Source organism: Danio rerio, chromosome 20, assembly GCF_049306965.1.
Source record: "Danio rerio strain Tuebingen ecotype United States chromosome 20, GRCz12tu, whole genome shotgun sequence".
Lineage (NCBI taxonomy): Eukaryota > Metazoa > Chordata > Actinopteri > Cypriniformes > Danionidae > Danio > Danio rerio.
The window spans coordinates 24,211,022-24,231,434 of NC_133195.1; the positions used below are offsets into that span (position 1 = coordinate 24,211,022).

Consider the following 20,413-nt stretch of genomic DNA (forward strand, 5'->3'; position numbering starts at 1 on the left):
TAAGTTGTAACTACATATTTAAATACTGAGCACTATTATTTACGTACACATACATATTATATGGTTAAATAGGATAAGGGCTTAATTAGTTAAGTAGTTATGTGGTATTTGTTGTTATTGATATAGAATGAACATGGAACGTGTAACAAGGACACCATGAAATAAATAATTACCAGAATTAATTTGCAAATATGACACAAATGGTTAAGCCACACAAAAACAACAACATTTTTTAAATAATTACAAAAGAAAAACATAAAATATGTAGTACTACACAATAACATCACAAATACAACAATATTATCCAAATAATAATAAAACAACACTTGATTGCCAGTAACGGTTCTAGTAAAAGACAACAACCAACTATCTGATATGTGATCATTAGTGGCGCTGCCCAAAACACTCCAAAACCTCAACGGTAAACTATGTGCTAATGACTGCAGAGTGCTCAACAGTTGCACTGTTTGATGGTGAGAGAGAAACGGCACATATGAGGCCATTGTTGAGCATGAACAAAGAGGTAAACAAATGAACCCACAGTTATGTGCTGCAGCGCTCTGCCCTCGATTTACAGTACATGCAGTAAGCTAGATTAGAACTTCATGTACATTTGTAGCATATTTCAGTACAAATAAACAAATGCGACAGTATGTGAGTGGATAAAACAGGGCCTCAGTGAAATGCAAAATCTGTGGGGCCCCCCTTGGGAACACTTAAGCGTGCTGTTCATTTGAGATCGTTTTAATCCTTCATAGACACTTATAATAGCATATAACATATAATACCATATTACTGACCTACTTAATCTCCTTACAAATGTACAACAAGAACTCACCATGACAACCGCACATACAGTAGAAACCGATCCATGTGCCTTTTTCTGAAGTTATGTAACCACGAAAACAAGCAGTTGTGCTATTGTATATAAGAATTTGTTGCAAGGATATAACAATCACATCCAAGGTTAAATTTTTTTGCCATCGATTTTCATATTTTTATTCGAGTTGATCTAAACAAAACAGTTTTCTCTTTTTTGCATGGCAACGCAAAAGAAAAAACTATAAGGAAATGTTCTGTTAGGTCATTTCAGTTACAATTGTTGTGCCCTGAGACTTTTAGCTTCAATGACAAAAATTTTGAATTCATAGAAAAAAAACTACACTACCACTGCAGGCCCACGGGGGTACAGACATCGGTCCAGAATTGGTCCCCTATATGAGCTCAATTATTCAATGTTTAACTGCTATCATGAATTCTGAAACTAACCCATCAAAAAAGGCTTTAAGACCAAAAGGAAGGCTCTGTTGGATTATTGGGAATCTGAATGTACTGGCCAGCTTGTTATTTGCATAAAGACTTCAGTTTTCTAAAATGTACAGTTTAAAAATGCACATTTGTAAAAAAGTAAAAAAAAAAAAAATAGAAAATCATATCTCTGCTCCTTTAACAGTAAAGACAGGTGTTCCTCAAGGCTCAATTTTGGGGCAAATTATATTCTTCGTTAATATAAATGAACTTGGTAAAGCTGTTGAATCAGCAAATGTACAGCTTTTATGCAGATGACACAATTATTTACACTATGGTATCATTTATAAAAGTGTCAATAGACTCTTTACAAAATGCTTTTAATTCATTTCAAATGTCTCTCGATTGTAAAAAAATTAGTATTGAATGCAAAAAAAAAAAAAAAAACTAAATACATGATCTTTACCCAATTCAGATTATTAATACACAATTTTAATATTAAAACATATAATGGCACACAGATTGAACAAGTTGCATCTTATAAATATTTAGGTGTCTGGCTTAATGATAAGTTGACTTGTAGTTGTTATATCGATAGCCTTAAAAAAAAAAAAAAAAAGATAAAAACAAACCAATATTAGTTTTTTATTTTTGTTAAAAAAATGGTAGTACATTTCTATCAGTACTGGATTACGGTGATATACTTTATATGCATGCACCTCTGAATGTTTTAAAAAATTGCCATTTCACTTTACTTCAGGACGCATTAATACCGATCTGTAGGTCTTTTGAAGATATTAATAAATATTCCTAGCAAATCTTATGAATGTTGAAGACATACTCACTACATAAACGCACTAAATCGCACTTCAGCTGTGTTTATTTGAGAGCGCACAAGAAGATCTGCGCTTAAGCAGCGTGTTTGAGGGCGTGCAAGAAGTTTTGTGCAAGAGCAGAAGAAATCGGCGCGCAAGCAGATATTGGCATGCTTGTATTACATAAATGCGATCCCGTCTTGTACTGCGCTCACCACATTTCTCTATTTGTCATTAAAATACGCCATAGGTAGTTGGTAGATTTGTGGAAAAGACCTGCTGCCACAGCTGGAAAAAACCCTAGAGGTTGACACTGTACTGTCAATTTAAAACAGTGCATATGTTTTAACAATTGATAATGGTTCATACTATTTTTTGTGTGTCTATGTGTTGTGACATGTATTTATTTATTTATTTTTTTGTAACTTTGTCCTTTGCTGCCTGTCTGGACCAGGACTCCCTGGTAGAAGAGTAATTGTACCTCAATGGGACGTTCCTGGTTAAACAAATAAATAAATAAATAAATAAATAAATAAATAAATAAGATAGTATGGTAAAAGATTTTGCAAAGTGATAGAAAATATTTTTGGTACATCTAAAAGTGTGGTTATGATCCCAATCCATCAAGTGAATGCAGCAAAAATGTGCTTAAAATGTCTCAAAATGCAGTATTTAAACCTCATAGTTAAATAGATAATGAGGCAAATAACTGCAAAAAGATCCAGTTTTTCAGAAAAAAAACCAACCCTTTCAATAAGCTAGCTACAGGAATGTACTGAGATGTTTAAGGTCAGTAAAAAAAATGGAGGAAAATGCATCTATAACTATAAACTAAAATAAAATATAATTAAATGTTTTGATTTTAATTTTCTATATTTTTATTATTACTCTATTACTCTTTTTGAAATTTAATTTAAATGAATAATAATAATAAAATAATAATAATAATAAAAACAATCACCAAATCATTTTATTAGTGATTTCTGGAGTACACAAACACACATCTTGAAAAAAACACTGGAAAAAAGACAAAATCAAACTCCACCTTTTTAAGTTTCTCCACCATTTCCTCAATGCTAAGGTTTTCGCCTCTGTGTGCCACCTTCTTTTCCATCTGCGTCAGCCAATCACAAAGCTCCTTGTTTTTATCATTGAAGATGATCCAGGCGTTCAGTCGGTCAGCGATTTCCTGTTTACGAAGTGACACCTACACACATGCAAAGGAAAAATGATTCAGGATGACAAAAAGACATCTAAAAAGCAAATCAAAGCAAAAACATTACAGTCAATACCCATTTGTTCTTTTAATATTCGTCCCAGATTCTAATAGTAATATTTTACGCGTGAATAAAATGAACAAACAACCAAATAAATAAATAAAATCAATACATATTTTTGTTTCATAAAATGTGTAGACCTTAAAGTTCACAGCTACTGGAGTCAAAACTTAGCGAGTTAGCACTTAGCGAATCCCAAAACACTTTAGTATCAGTTGAAGAATCTTCTTTAATGTTTAACAAGATTTTTTTGTTTTATTTTTCATTTCTGCAGTGTTTCCCCTACCATAATATAAGGCATGTGCTCCGCCCTCCCAACGGCTGTAACCGCCCCCTTTGAAGTCACATTAATTGTATTATCTATATAGCACCAGATCACAACTTTTTTTAATAAACAAGCTAAACAGCTGTATGTAATATCTTATTTCAGCATGTCATTTCTGTTCTGCGCTCGTGTCACAGCAGCTAAAATATATACAGATGCAGACATCTCAAGTCTCTCGAAAGTTCCGCAAGTCTCCCGCAAATGCATAGAGACTCCCGGATGCCCGCAAATGAATGATAATCTTCCGGAAATTGCGCGTCTTCTGGCCGGTCCTCAAATAATTTAATAATATAACTTCTTGTAACACACTCATTGCTATAAGTAGTTTATGGGCCTATTTCCTTTTAGTTAGAAAGTATTAAATTTATAGATGAGCATTTTAACTCATTTTCATCTGTCATCATTTGCAATGTTTCCAAATTGCATTGTTTTTCATTTTTCTGTGGCGGTTCTGCTTTGGTGACCCCTGATAAATAAGGCAGTAAGCTGGAGTAAAATGAATGGATGAATTATTTTCTGTGAAGCTGCTTCTGGCTGTTCAGGGTGGGTGAACTTTCTCTTTAAGTACCAGAGAAAGAAAAGCGTAAAAACTTCCACTCTTTACCCTCACTGTATATTGTAAAGTGCTCTTGAAGTAATATGACGGGTTACTACCCAAATTCTCATTCAAGTAAAAACTTCAAAACCACTCAGTCCAAAGGTGTAAGGTCACAATTTTGAGATTTTATTCCTTAAGAAGTCAGCAATCTAAAAAAGACTTTTAACAAAACTTACACTGCATGCTGTGAGATTGATTACCAGACTAAAAAGCACAGAGTACTGCATAGGCCTGCTTCCTTTACTGCTTTGGGTCAGTAAGTGGCTTGTCTAATAGTATGTACTAACACCAAGGCACACTAGGGGACACGGGCGGCGCTTTGTAGTTCCCTTTTCCCAAACGCTTACATGCAGCCTTTTAAAAAGAACGAAGGCATTTGTCAGTGAAGGCTATACGTTTTCCTTGATCCATTAATGTCACAGTTGGAGCTGTAAAAGAACTGCAGTTCCTTCTAAACGAATATAAATCATGTGGATAAAATAATTCACAAGGACACCGAGATTAGCTGGCTACATCTATTCAAGGCCTTGTTGTCGAACACATTAATTATGCATTTCCTTGAACCCACAAGCCTAAGCGACTTACCACAAACATATGCAACGACAAATAATAGACCTCCTTCCAGAAAAACAGCAAGCTGTGCCATCTGTCATTTATTTGAGGGAATGTTTCCACCTGCAACCTGTTGGCTGCAGACACTGACGCACACATAGACTGACCTCATTGGCTCCGTCTTGGCTTCTGGCCAGCGTTTCGAGTAAAGACTCACTCCAACAAACTGAAAAACGCTTCATTAAACAAAGGCTCCCTGCGTTGTGTGGCGACAAGTCCAAGGGTTGGGTGAAGGCCATGAAATGATCGGTCCTAAATGTGGCCTTTCTGTTTTTTAATTGCTTAGGCAGTTTACAGTTACAAGAGCAATTCCTTTCAAACGTCAGCCGGCCATTCAGTTACTTTGCTTAATGATGGCAGGCTGAACACCTGCGCGAGGCAGATAATCTCAAAAACATAAAAAGGTCAGGCTATGAAGAAACTTAAAGGGACAGCCAGGCCTGTAAGGATATGTATTTTTTGTTGTACGATATACTGCACCAAAATATATTGTGATAAACAATATTATTGTCATTTTAAGACCATTTTATGACAATAACTATATAATACCAGAATGACAATATAATATCATAACAACGCAAGTACACTTCTCCAAAGAACACATAATATTTTATTCCTAAAAATATTTATTTTAATTACAGTCATTTTAGCAATTGAATAATTAGACACTGAAATCAAAGTGTGAAAGTGCATATCCTAAACAAATAAATAATAATAAATGTAACAAAAAAGTGCAAGGCAAAAAGTAACAGAGGCTGCAATATCTGCTACCAGATCTATTTTCAGTTGTCAGGCACCCTCATGAAAATATACTATAGTAATTTATAGTAAATACTAGTGTTTTTTAATCATACTGACACCTCCAATATAGATAGAGATGTTGCACAATCAGCTAAAATGTTGCTAGAAATGTTTTTTATGCATGGGCGATATATATTGCATCACCAAAAATTATTGCAGTCATGTCAATGTGTTGTGCGATAAGTCGATTTATTGATTATTGACAGTGAATTCTGACTCACCCTTAATATGTTTTTAAACCTGCATCTGTTTTGCTGAACAAAAAGATATTTTGAAGAATGTTGGTAACTGTGCTGTTGATGGCAACCTTTGACATAAATAGTAAGAACAAAGGCTACATAATAACATAAAATGAAATTCAGAGACTATATTAGACTGTTTGGATACTAAAATTTGTTAAATTATCTTCAGATGAAACTAAGCTATTTAGCTGCTCCCATTGAAACATTTAAGTGGATGATGAGTGAATGACAGAATTAAAATTTTGAGATAAAGTACTTTCTTTAAATTATTTACCAAACACAACTGATTTACTTTCAGTCATCCAAGACAATAAATCTTCAAAGTATTCTGGCTAATAACATGTCAATGTATTGTAAATATATGTGATCTGGGGCTGTCAAGCACCAAACAAGTTTGACATGTGACATTTGTACTATATTTGAAGTTGAAGTCCTGCAATCGCTTTGCCTGATTCAGTTTAAAACAAAATCGACCAAATCAATTATGAATCAATGATTTCTTTTTCTTAAATTAGTCAGATTTGTAACGATTTGTTCTTAAATCGTATTGATCCATCCATTTAATTAATCTCTTTATGATCTACTCATCCTCTTATAGTGGTACCATGATGATATTCCATTTCTATTAAGATGAAGATTCCAGTTTCCTTCTGAAGCTGACAGTACATGTGTCAAATGAACGTCTTTCATGCTATTTTTATACAGATTTTTGGGTCTTTTTAAAGCTGAATGGACTTAAAAGATCTTCCCTTCTTCATTGCTTTATCACTACACTGTGTTGTTCAAACTTTCTCATTATGTGCCCCACACAAATACGGATGTTTTGTGATTTAAACCAACATTAAATGCAAACATTAATTTTGCTCTGAACTGGTGAAACGTTTTTCTTGTACTGTTTGTCAAATGCATTTACATTTTTCAGCACACTCCATGACACTTTCTGTGGTCCAAACTATCATAGTGAAACATAAATTATTCACAAACGTTCTCATTTTCCCTCTCTTTTTCTCTGTCATGCAGCACTGAAGTTTTCTCCCCCCATTTCCAGCAGTGAATCATTGTGTGCCTCTCAATTCTGCGCGGACAACAGCCTCTCTCTCCACGTCCCTCCTACACAAACACACACACTCTCTCTCAGCCATCTCAAACACACACACTCACCTTCAAGCATAGCTCTTCCCACTGGCAGTGAAGTTCCTCCACCTGTCCTTGCAGCAGTGCAGTGTCCGTGGGCAGCACATACTGGGACACGTCTGCCTTCATGGTGCTCAACTCTTTCAGTCCTACAATCCAAATCTGCAGCAAGTCCTCGTCCTCCTGCATAACACGCCAACAGCACCAAGTTAAACTTGCCTCCTGTGCAGCACGCTTTCTCTATCTCTCTCTCTCCCTCACTCGCTCTCTGTCCCTGTCATTAGCGAACGGGATTAAGGCCCTCTGGACAGGCCGGGCTAGGACGGGGGAGGGGAGGAGGCAGAGTGGGGCAGAAGGGAGGGTGTGCAGGGGGGAGGGCAAAGCACCCATAACAGCCTGGAAAAAGGCGATGATGGGGGTAAAGGCCAAACATGTTAAGGACACCATTATTTCCTTTGTTTTGTCAGTTTCGTCCACCTCCACTAAGAGGGCCTTAATCAACAAAAAATAATCAGTCTCAGCAGCTGTTTATTAACTCATTTCTAAAGGAGCGTGATTATATCAACAGGTGCTTTTTCTTTAGCAAAGGCCTTGGTGATAATGGAGTGTTTCTAAATAGTGGAGAAACACAACTAGCAGATGAAAGGACTTTGTCTAGTATTAACAAATCTACTATGTAATGTAAAGTAATAATGTCACTGTAAAGCATGGTTTAAAAGTCTGAAAGCATAAGTGAAAATTATTCTAGTTCAACTCAGGGGGCTAATAATTCGGACTTCAACTATATATACTATATATACTATATATATATATATGTGTGTGTGTGTGTGTGTGTGTGTGTGTGTGTGTGTATATATATGTATATATATATATATATATATATATATATATATATATATATATATATATATATATATATATATATATATATATATATATATATATAAATAATTATATATATATAAATAATTTTGACCTAAAAATGTTTTTAAAAAATGTAAAACAGCTTTTATTTTAGCCGCAATAAAACAAATAAGACTTTCTCCAGATGAAAAAATATCATCAGACATACTGTGAAAATTTCCTTGCTCCGTTAAACATAATTTAGGAACAATTTAAAAAAGAAAAATAGTCAGTACTGATGCCAATTCTGGGGCTTATATAACAAATTAACTTTTGAGCTAATAATTTTTGAACCATTATCATATGTTATGGAAGAATATTAAATAAAAGTTGCAAAAAAAAAAAAAAAAAGAAACAAAAAGTATATACAATTTTGCTGAAATGTTATAGTTTGTAATTTTTTTTGCAATAGTTAAATTCAATTTGATTGTATTCTCTTTCCATTTCTAAAGATGTTCTGTGACTAAAATATTTATTTAATAAATATATCTGTTTAATAAATCTGTTTTGTTCAAATGCACCAATATATATTTCCCATATTCACTAAGAAATGGATAAAAATATAAATTTTAAAAATGTGGAGTGTACTCAATGCTGAGCACTGTACTTTTGATCTTACAGACTTTATAATAGTAGTGCACGGATTTCAAAAGGTCTTGGTATTTGGTTTCTCAAAAAAAAAAAAAAAAAATACAAATAATCAAGTCAAATTTCCTGAATCTAAAATTAGGCTTCATGTTATTTTTTTGTTTCCTTGGCTATTCTTAATATGTCCCCAAAGGTCACACTTTACAATACGATTTCATTAGTTAATGATAGTTTAATTACTAACATGAACTAATAATGAACAATAGTTTTAGAGCAGTTATTATTTCTTTTAACATTTACTAATTCATTATTAAAATACAAAATCATGCTTGCTAACAATAGTTAAAGCACTGTCAGTTAATATGAACAAACAATAAACAACTTTGTTCATTAATTACCATTAACTAAGATAACTTAATAGAGCATTGAATGTATTGTTAATTGTTTGTTCATGTTAGTAAATACATTATTTACTAATATACAACTAAATTATACAACTTTTTATAAAGTGCTAAGATCCAAACCATTCAGTAAATAAATAGTTTATTTCTAAAAAAATAATAATAAAAAAATAAAAAAATTAAACTAAAAATTTACACTTTCTGTTTGGGGATCAACTTCATATACAGGATTACCTTAGTCAGCTGTTCATGTTTCTTCAGATCTTCTATTTTCTCGGGCAGCGGACTCTTCAATCTTGCTTTTATCTCATCCAGTTTAAGAGCACTATCAACCAATCCAGTGACACAGAGCTTCCAGTTCTGCAAACACACAGAAGGATCTCTTAACTACTGAGGAATGCATTTGTCCTTAAAAGATTTTTTTAACATTGTTCACACCACAAGACCAAACCCTGTTGTTTTAAATGTAAAATAACCTTTCATGGTATTCTCTTAACTCCATCAATTGCGTGGAATAAGGTCTGTTAATTCAGTGTCACTCGCATTGATTTGAGCTGCTTGAGCACAGTGTTCATGAGAGGCCCTGGTGTGCTTGTATTTTGGTTGCTGTTTTATCTCATATCAGATCTCAGATCAGTGAAGAGGGATTTCCCATTCACACGGGGAAGCACAACCCCCACCTATTGTGAGCACATGCTCACATAAACACACTTCTACCCACATCACTATCTAAACCCCCTCAATGCAATGATGTCATCATACCAAACCAAACAGCCAATTAGAAATGGTTTTGAATGGGTGTAACTCTGGCCTTATATAAATATGGTCTAACTGCAGAGTCTCAAGTTTGGGGTGACGCAAAGCCTCATTGTGCCATTTAAAAATGGTTAAGTTATTTTTTTCTGTATATTTTTGCTAGATATAAGCTCTTCCATGTTTTCCAAGATGTTTAGAAACTATTTGTTTTTGTGACTTAGTGTAAATGTTCTCAAGATTTCATCTTTCATTATTATGGCCATGAAAAAAAGCAGATATTTTTTGATATTTTGATCAATTTAAAATCACAATTAGTTTGACTGACATGATTATTTACTGACTTTGCCAAATATATTGCATTTAGGCATCGGATGTTGACCGTTTTAAAGGTTTTAAAACCGGCAACATTTTCTGATGTACCATTCCTAAGGTACATGTAAGACGTTTAATTTCGTTTTTTTATTTTTTTTTATTTTATTTTTTTAGGTTTTAGGACAACAGTATCTCCAGTAGAAAAGATATCCAAAGAGACCATTTTAAATTGTAAAGAACTGCATTTTAGAAACCAATGAAGAGAACAGAAGTCAATAGCCCCTTCCACACATACACACATTACTGGCAATTTTCTGGAAAGGTCTGTATGTGTGAACAGTCCCTTTTTGAAAATACTGGTAAATTCGTTCTGGCTATTTTCCGGAAAGAGAAATAACATTTCCGGTAATTTGTCAGAATGCTGCGCTGTGTGAACGCAGACGGAAGATTGCCGGAAAGAGCGCGTTCACATTAAAGCCTGATTTATACTTTTGCGTCAAGTGACCGGCGTAACTCACGGCGCAGGCAACGCGCGTGGCTGTGCATTTATACTTCTGCGCGCTGTCTCGGTCTGCATTAACACTTCCGAAACGCTAGTGGGCAGTGAGGTGTAAATGTTCCTCTGTGTCGAGTTTCTTCTCTGCTTTTTTGCTTTTCCTGAACACTTCCGGGATGTACAAATGGCTCAAATTCGCTCATTTTGAGGCAGGAACCGGCGGACGTGCAACAACTTTAACTATGAGGTAAAAACAAATCAAAACTTTCCATCCGGAGCTCCTTCACGGGACTCCACACTTGTAAACAATCGCTCGCGCCATTCGCGCGGCTCTCGGTCCCGCCCAGACTCGTCAGCGCTACCAAGCCGACCAATCACAGAGCTTACGCTATGCGTTGTTGCGACGTGAAGTTACATTTTTTGAGAGGTGCACGTCAGTGACGGCGATGGCCACGGCGAAGGGCTATGCGTCAGCGCCGTAGCATACGCCGACGTTTGACGCAGAAGTATAAATCAGCCTTTAGAACGTGCTGATGTGAGAGGTCTACTTTAGCCAATCAGAACACTCAGACTCATTCACAGCCGCACGGTTTATAAAAATAAGCCTTTGAATATTTTTCAAGAAACATTAAGCCGCTAGATGTTAGTCAGATAACGTTTCTATGTTCCTTCTTAATTCCAACTGTGTAAAACAATTATCGGTAAAACGCTTATAATAATAAATGATATGTTTGTTTACCTTCAGCCAGCATCCACACAAATTATGTATATCTCGACATGCAAAAGTGTTTCTCCATATATTTTCATCAAAGTTGTTTATAATACTTATTCATCCACAGAGTTTGTAATGTAGCCAAATGTTTGCAAATACAGGCGCGGCTGTGTAGAGGTCTTCTATGGTTAATGATGTCAGAATTTATTGGTATTTTGGAATGATTGTGTGAATGGTCTTTTCAGGAAAAATACCGTAACATCCGTGCCTGTGTGAACAGCGCTTTTTAGAATGTACCGTTAAAATCGCTAAGGAAATTTTCCGGATATTTACTGATATTCCTGTGTGAATGGGGCTAATGATTCATTTGAATTATTTAGCCTGACATGTTATATATATATATATATATATATATATATATATATATATATATATATATATATATATATATATATATATATATATATATATATATATACACATACACATACATACATATATATACATATACATACATACACACACACACACACACACACGCACATGCACACGCACACGCACACGCGCACACTCACACAGTATATATTTTAAAAAGCTCTGCTACACAAATCAGTCAAACTTGCATTGGGAGATAAAAGACAATGGTCACATTTCAGTAGCACGCTAATAATAACTATTTTAAACTGCTTCTAAAACAGAAAAAAGAAAGGAAAAACTAAGCAATAGTAAATATAACAATATGGTACTAAATTACACGTACAATTATTAATAAAATGCTAATTATAATGGTTTACTCACTATAAACGATATGCATCTATGGCAGTGTAACTGTTGCTAGAGCACCTTTAGAATTCAGAGAAGTGAAGTTTACCTGCACAGCACTTTACTAGCTGGCCTCTGCTACGCTGATTTTACAACAGCTATGAACATGCAAATATAAATGTTCATGTAATAAATTGTATCTAGAAATCCTAATCGTGTTTGACTTTCTTGTGATGTTCTAGCAAAGTCACTTACAGTAGTTTGCATTTAATAAAAAGATAATAAGCAATTAAATAAATCATTAATCAAAATAATAATCAGACACCTAGTGTTTGAGGATTTAATAAACTTTAAAAAATCTATTCAAGGAATAGTTCACCCAAAAATTCAAAATCACTTTGATTGTATTTACCTTCAGACCATTCAAGTTGTAAGTGCCTTTGTTTCTTGAACAAAAATCTATGGACTTTGGTAAATCATTAAATATGCAACTCATCAGATGTCATCACTTTCTAAAAAGCACATACAGTCAACTCTGTATTATTATACTTTTTCCTTTGACTGTCAAAGTGCCAGTAACTGTTGATTTTTATTTTAGGAATCAGTAAGGGATAGAGTTAACAATCCTCTTTAATGTTGTACTGAAAGAAACAAAAAAGTAACATCTTAAGCCCTATTTGGCAGTTTTCCAGGAGGTCATTAGAGAAATTGTTTTACAGGCATACTTACTGTAGCAATTTTAATCCCATCCTAATCTGCTAAATCTGTGTTATTCTCACACATTCGCTTCAATAATTACAGAAAAAAATGCCTACTGTTTCTGGCAAACTCTGTTATCTTCAGAGAAATTGAATCCCACCCAAATGTGAATGTCTTGATGCTTACTATTCATTATGGAAGCTGATGTGTTTGACTTCCGGTGAAGAGGTTAAAAAATAAAATCAAGACTGACTACAATAACATCAGCATCAGATTGACTGCTCACTTTCAATTCTTCACTCAATTATATAATGTTTAAAATGCATAATATACCATCATCAAAATTTAACAGTTTTACTTCCAAAAATGTTTAATAAAAATAGTTGTTGTAACTCAACTAATGGAAAAATTTACCATAATTTTTACCATACTATCCATAGCTTAACTGTTGAATTTGAAGTAAAACAAAAGGTCCATAAAAATAGTTTTTTTTTTTTTTTTTTTTAAAGTTGTACACTATGCTACAATAAACCAGGGGTAAATTTGCAAATAAAACCCCTTTCTTTATTTCACTGTTTATTATAAGCAGCCAAGTCTTTAATGAAAATCACCCAAAATGCATGTGTATGGAGTATGAGATCTCTGCAACACCTAGATTTTGAGTAAACTTTCCCCTAATTAGAAAACTGAGTTATTGTCAATGACATATTGCAAATGTCTCTTTTTATTGAAGATTTTATTTTCTTTCATTGAAGATCATTCCATTTGACCTTTGCATTCCTAGTCCAGGAGATCTGAAAAAAATTGACCACATACCTGAGTTATGGTGTATGCAAGGGCCTTTCTTTTCTGCACAAGGTCACTGTTTGGCTCCCATGTATCCTTAAGGGCATCCAGTTGCGTTTTCAGGCTCTTCTGCATCTGCGTATCTACTATAGGAATAATCTGTCCTCCAGCCTTCACAGTCTGCCTGTAGAGGCCTTCATGAAGCTGAAGCTGTTCCTCAGTCCACTTTAGGACAGAAAACATAATTTGACTTTGTAGCCAAACATTGGAATGATGGAAAGATCATTGCAACCCCTTTACTGAATGATATTACCTCAAAGTCTTTTATAGAGTGCTGGAGTTGCTGTAGGCTGCATGGTGCCAGGCCTGCTGGAGAGAGAAGTTCTTCCATGTGTCTAAATAATCTTGAAAGTTTCCTTGTACCGGCTTCATATAGCTGCCACTGTCCCATCAGCTCCTCCAAACGTGTCTCATGTTGATGCAGCCTCTGCTGGGTCTCCTGCCAGCGTGTCTTCAGCTGGGTCAGTCTCAAGAGAAGTGAACTCCTAAACATAAAGACATATGCTTGTTAACATTTCAAGGTTTGCTAAAGCTTATTTGAGTCAAAGGGTGTTTTAGGCTTATACCATCTACTTGGGTTGGAACATCATGTCATTGCAAAGACTTTGCATGAGACTTTAGGTCACTATCACAATTTAAGTTATTTTAAGTTATTTTAAATGTACTGAAACTGAGATTTCTTTAGCAGCATTTATCTTTAAAATATTGGAAAGTAATCCTTTTATGTTTTTGTCTTTACAAACACAAATAAATATATTTTTCATTAAAATCCTTCAAAAAAATTTGACTAAAATAATGTTAAAAAATCATTTTAGTCTGTTTATTAAAAAGACTTTTGGCCATCAAAAACACTTATTAATTAGTTTTTTAATTGATTGAAATAATAAGAATCTATACTGTAGCACCACAAAAAAGTAACCCTTGGATATATTTTATTAAGAAAGACTTTTGTCCATCATAAACACTAATTAACTTATTTTCAATTGACTTAAAACCAAGAAATTTTTCGACCACCCCTGAAAGTCTATTTGTCTAAAACTTTGATACTTTAAAAAAGTTAATCAAAATATATATTTTAAAAATAACCCTTTTATGTTTTATGAAAAAGAACTATCACAAAGAAAAATAATTAATTTTACTTAATTAAACGGTACATATTTCTCAAGCTCCACTGAAAGTTAATTCACCCAAAACATTGATGCCTCAAGAAGTTCATGAACGAATGATGTTTAATAAAAAACTAAGATTTCCTGTCTTCACAAGCACAAATTAGGATGCTTTTTTAAGAGATTGAAAGCTGAGAGAAGTATCTATCTTCATTGAAAATTAATCCACCCAAAACTTTGATGCTTCAAAATGAACAAAACACTGTAAAAAAAAAAGTTTTGGCTGCGTTATATTTTTAAATGAATCAAATGAACTTTACAAGCAGTTTAGCTTTTATTACAATAAACCAAAGACTATAGAATACACAAGACATGTCACTCATATAGTTTTGAATGGGGGAAAGTGTAACGATCAATATGGCAAAAAGTGCTTTTACAACACTTTTTGTCAACAACAAACACACTGGAATCTCAGTAAATACTTGCTTCACAGACATGAGACATATATCCACATAAAGCTTGAAATATGTTCTTATAAATTAACTAAGTGCACTTAAAAACAAAACCTTTTTGGTTTTGTAATCTGTATGAAATGAATGCGAGGTACAGTACATCCTGTCAAACGCACATGCCATGACAGCAGCAACTACTCAAAGGCCCATTAACTTGTAAACAAAGAGTTGCTGTCATTTCTGCAGGAGATTCACCATCAAGATCAAGTTGTGAATTACTTCAGAAGACCAGCGCAATCTAACAAAGCATTTTTCAGAGGATAATAAAGTGTAGATCAGCCATAAATGAGGTTGGTGTGGTAATCTCGTTCCTTTTGAGTGCGCATGCGCATTAACTCGGGCAATCTAAAAAATAGCAATTTTGTTTGATTCGAACGTTTAGAAATTAAACTTATTAATCCAAATACGTAACATAATTGTAAGCTTGGCAAACAGGTGTGGAGAACTTGATGTTTCTCAATTCAGACAGAATGCCTGCGCATACTGGCGTTTCAAAGATGGCAGAGTGAAATGACTTGCCCTAACGGGATTTTGATTAAACTGACTTAAAACATCAAGTTGAATCTTGCATACCTGACTGAATGAAGCTGAAATAACAAAAACATTTGTTGGAATGACTTATTGATCATATGAGTTTATTTACAGTGTTGGATTAACACAATCCATTCATGTGGATTACTTTTACGAGCCCCCTATGAACCGTAAAAGTTTTGTGGGACTTTCAATGAAGACTTAAAATGTCACAGTGCAAATTATCGATGACAGAACTTCATTATTGCATGTACTAGCCTTATAAATTGTAGCATTACAGAATTACTTTCATGAATTCAGACCACAGATGTCAACAACTGAGCAGTACATATTGGAGATATTAACACTGAAAAACTAACTGCAATTCCACACGCCAGTCATGTAAAAAAAAACGAACCAACCAACTCCATTTATGCGGCTCTCAACATGACATTTACTCTTGCAATGGAAAAACCCGAGCTGAGAAACATCTTGAATGCAGCCATGCAGGAGCTTCATATAAAGCAGCACTTATCGGCTGAAAAGAAAAATTATTTCATGCTGGTTTCACATGCAGTTTCATTTCCTGAGAGTGAGCCAGCTTGTTCCAGCTCTTCCACACCACATAACTTCAAGAGTTATGGCCTCAGCTGGAGCCTGTGCACAAGAAATCTACTGGAGAACCTCACTTTTAATTAGTCATTAGGTGACGTCCATTTCAGAGTGAATTATTGCACGGCGTTCTTTGATTTCTTATCCATGGCAAAATCCCACAATGAAGGTTAGTGAGTAAAAAGCAGAGTTTTTTTTTTTTTTTTTTTTTTACTAGGGAGCGAGTTATTGAGTGCAGTGTTATAAAGCTTACCTGTCTTCATTCTGACTGCTTTCCAGGAAGTGTAAAGCCTCATTGATTATGGCATCCTGTAGCGGCTGGCCGATGAGGAACTCCACTTTCAGCCTCTGAAAGATTTAGTGCTAATATATGAGTAAACAAGCATCTCTGAAATGATTTAGTCAGCACTCTATTACTAGGAGCTCCTGCTGCATTTATTTCTTTTAAAAAGAAAAGAAACAGATCATTAGAGGTCATTTAGCACTGACTGTGATACAATAAACAATAATATTGATTTTAATCAGATTGACACAAATTTTTTTTTAAAAAAGGGAGAAATAATTCTATTTTTATTCAGAAATGAAGGATTTAGGTGATTTAAGATTAATCTATGCACTCTGAAACATATTAACTTTAAGACTTTTCAATAGTAATAAGCAGCAATATTACTGATAATCAATGTTTGATTACCAAATCAGCATACTATAATGATTTTTAAAAGGATTGTACGAGAGACTGAGAGACTAAAATAATATTAAATAAAAATAACAGAGTCATATTTTTATATAAAATATTAAGTATTTTTTAAAATTGTATTAACATTTTATGATACTAAACAAAAATTAAAATAGCTTTGGTGAGCATAAACCTTCTTTAACATATTTTTTATTATTTATCATGCTTATATGGTCATTGTGAAACAACACAATTAGTATTATAAGCCTGCAATTTCTAAATATCAAAAGAGCTTAAATTTAAAGAATAAGCTCTACCTGATGTGCAGCAAGAAGATCTCTTACAGAAGAACAGTTTCCAGGTGTCGGATTGGCTAAATCAGTCTCCATTTTGTCCAGGAGCTCCATCCAGCACTGGCACTTCTGCTGGAAGTTCTGATCACGCAGCAGCTCTCCATACATCTTCCTACAGACAGTGATGTGCTTTGGCATTAGATACAGGTAATGTTACAGTGAAGTCTGTTTTCTAGGGAAAACATGTCATGATATATTTGTATTTTTATAATATGTATTGTTATTATAATATGATATTTTAGAAGGGAGGTGGATGGATGGATGGATGGATGGATGGATGGATGGATGGATGGATAGATAGAGAGATGGATGGGTGGATAGGTGGAAAGGTAAACAGACAGACAGACAGACAGACAGACAGACAGACAGACAGACAGACAGACAGACAGACAGACAGACAGACAGACAGACAGACAGACAGACAGACAGACAGACAGACAGACAGATAGATAGATAGATAGATAGATAGATAGATAGATAGATAGATAGATAGATAGATAGATAGATAGATAGATAGATAGAGATATGGAATAGGTGGATAGGTGGAAAGGTAGACAGACAGACAGACAGACAGACAGACAGACAGACAGACAGACAGACAGACAGACAGACAGACAGACAGACAGACAGATATATAGATAGATAGATAGATAGATAGATAGATAGATAGATAGATAGATAGATAGATAGATAGATAGATAGATAGATAGATAGATAGATAGATAGATAGATAGATAGATAGATAGATAGATAGAGATATGGAATAGGTGGATAGGTGGAAAGGTAGACAGACAGACAGACAGACAGACAGACAGACAGACAGACAGACAGATAGATAGATAGATAGATAGATAGATAGATAGATAGATAGATAGATAGATAGATAGATAGATAGATAGATAGATAGATAGATAGATAGATAGATAGATAGATAGATAGATAGATAGATAGATAGATAGATAGATAGATAGATAGATAGAGAGATGGATGGGTGGATAGGTGGAAAGGTAAACAGACAGACAGACAGACAGACAGACAGACAGACAGACAGACAGACAGACAGACAGACAGACAGACAGACAGACAGACAGACAGACAGACAGACAGATAGATAGATAGATAGATAGATAGATAGATAGATAGATAGATAGATAGATAGATAGATAGATAGATAGATAGATAGATAGATAGATAGATAGATAGAGATATGGAATAGGTGGATAGGTGGAAAGGTAGACAGACAGACAGACAGACAGACAGACAGACAGACAGACAGACAGACAGACAGACAGACAGACAGACAGACAGACAGACAGACAGACAGACAGACAGACAGATATATAGATAGATAGATAGATAGATAGATAGATAGATAGATAGATAGATAGATAGATAGATAGATAGATAGATAGATAGATAGATAGATAGATAGATAGATAGATGACACTGAAAAAACATTGATAAACAATATTGACACATGGTCATTTATATCTAACAAAAATATCTTGTTATATATATATATATATATATATATATATATATATATATATATATATATATATATATATAAATACTAATGCTAATGCAAACTTTTATTTTGTACTCAATTTAATAGCACTAATTTAAACAGCATTTAACAGCACTACTGCATATACTTGTCTACAGAAAAATTGATGATTCCAACTGTAGTTCAGGGCTACAATGAAATTTCTAAATAGCAAACAGGATAAGTGCAGTGAAGCTTTGTCTTGCCTGTGTCTTTCTGTAGCCTGAGAGAACACCTGACCCCACTGCGTGTTAAGGGTCTGCAACCTCTCTTCCTCTGCAGAACTTAAAGAGCATCTGAGGCTCCTTTGATTCAGAGCAGCAAGGTTAGGGTTCAGCCCACTCAGATCTAACAGAACCATCTGATATGCATGAAAAAAGAGAAACATTTACATAAAAATATAACTATCGCAAAACAATGAGGAAGATGAAAAGAAATGTTAAGACGGGCCACAGTTTCACCTTCAGTCTCTCCATGCTTGTAGTGGAGGAGCTCATAATGCTTTCAAAGTTCTTTACTTGCTTCTCGATGGATTTTAGCTCAGTGCTGAAGTGCCGCTGCTCCTCCAGCTCCTCCTAATGACAAAAAACAGCACAGCACGTGTAAAGGACGTTGAATTTGTGTTCTGCTATCAATTTATGTATAAATCAAACTAAATAATGTTGTATTTAGTACAATTTTCCATCCTCACCTGTACTTGAATCCTGATCTCAGAAAGCACCCTGCCAAGATGCACATGGTCACGTGACAGCAGCCTGGTTTCTGATTTGATTAGGGGGGCTGACTGGGGTTGCATCTGACCGATGAGAAGCTTTGAGGCCTCCATGACTTTACCCACATTGCTTTGCAAGGTTGTCAGGTCTTTTTCCAGAGCCTGTGAAAGGCAATTGTGTTCATATTTAAAAGCCACATGGAAAATTAACACTTATCACCTCAAAGACTCTTAACTTTCTTAATTAAAATGTTCATCAGTTTAGAAAGATTTCATTCCATTGATCAATGATGCAACAGTGATTAAAAATGAAGACATTTGTAGTGCTATGAAATAAAAATTCATTCATGTGAACTTTCAATTATTTTAATAAATAATATAAATAAAAAAAATTATATTGATTTCCACAATGATATTATTTATTTATAAGTCTCAAAAAATAAAAACAAAAGGCTAATTTGAAAACCGTTCATAAATCCTATTAACTACTAAACGTAGTGGGATTATAAAAAAAATTCTAGTGAGCCACTGATAACAAGTTTTAAGGAGTTAAGACGAGTAGGATTTTCATCATAAAAATGTCTGGCAGATACTGAAACACTACAATTAAATAACTCTGCAATGATTCATTTGAGGAGTACAGTATATGTGCGGAATGTGAAGGAGATTCAAGTCTTGAAAACAAAAACACACCACCTAAGGTTTTACAGACACGTTGCGAAATTGAATGAACTGTGCATGTTTGTTTTCAAAGACTTTTACTACTTACATTTTCCATTTATACAAAATATATACAGATTTTTTTTTTTTAAATTTAGATCTTAAATTGTAGAAATAGTTTATAAATTAATACATTATT

At 34.2% G+C, this 20,413-nt stretch overlaps 1 protein-coding gene across 7 annotated transcripts in view; it reads right to left on the reverse strand.

Annotated features, from left to right (window-relative positions):
- The window catches only part of syne2a (spectrin repeat containing, nuclear envelope 2a), a 168,884-nt gene that overhangs the window by 26,843 nt on the left and 121,628 nt on the right, over nucleotides 1-20,413 (reverse strand). For all 7 annotated transcript variants that reach the window (XM_073932716.1, XM_021468616.3, XM_068215480.2 and 4 more), the window contains 10 exons: nucleotides 19,534-19,716; nucleotides 19,304-19,417; nucleotides 19,049-19,203; nucleotides 17,261-17,408; nucleotides 16,521-16,615; nucleotides 13,781-14,012; nucleotides 13,498-13,692; nucleotides 9,179-9,304; nucleotides 7,080-7,235; nucleotides 3,109-3,270 (listed from right to left, as the gene is read on the reverse strand). In XM_073932716.1, the coding sequence (XP_073788817.1) occupies nucleotides 3,109-3,270; nucleotides 7,080-7,235; nucleotides 9,179-9,304; nucleotides 13,498-13,692; nucleotides 13,781-14,012; nucleotides 16,521-16,615; nucleotides 17,261-17,408; nucleotides 19,049-19,203; nucleotides 19,304-19,417; nucleotides 19,534-19,716 (1,566 nt within the window). The remainder of the gene's footprint in view (nucleotides 1-3,108; nucleotides 3,271-7,079; nucleotides 7,236-9,178; nucleotides 9,305-13,497; nucleotides 13,693-13,780; nucleotides 14,013-16,520; nucleotides 16,616-17,260; nucleotides 17,409-19,048; nucleotides 19,204-19,303; nucleotides 19,418-19,533; nucleotides 19,717-20,413) is intronic.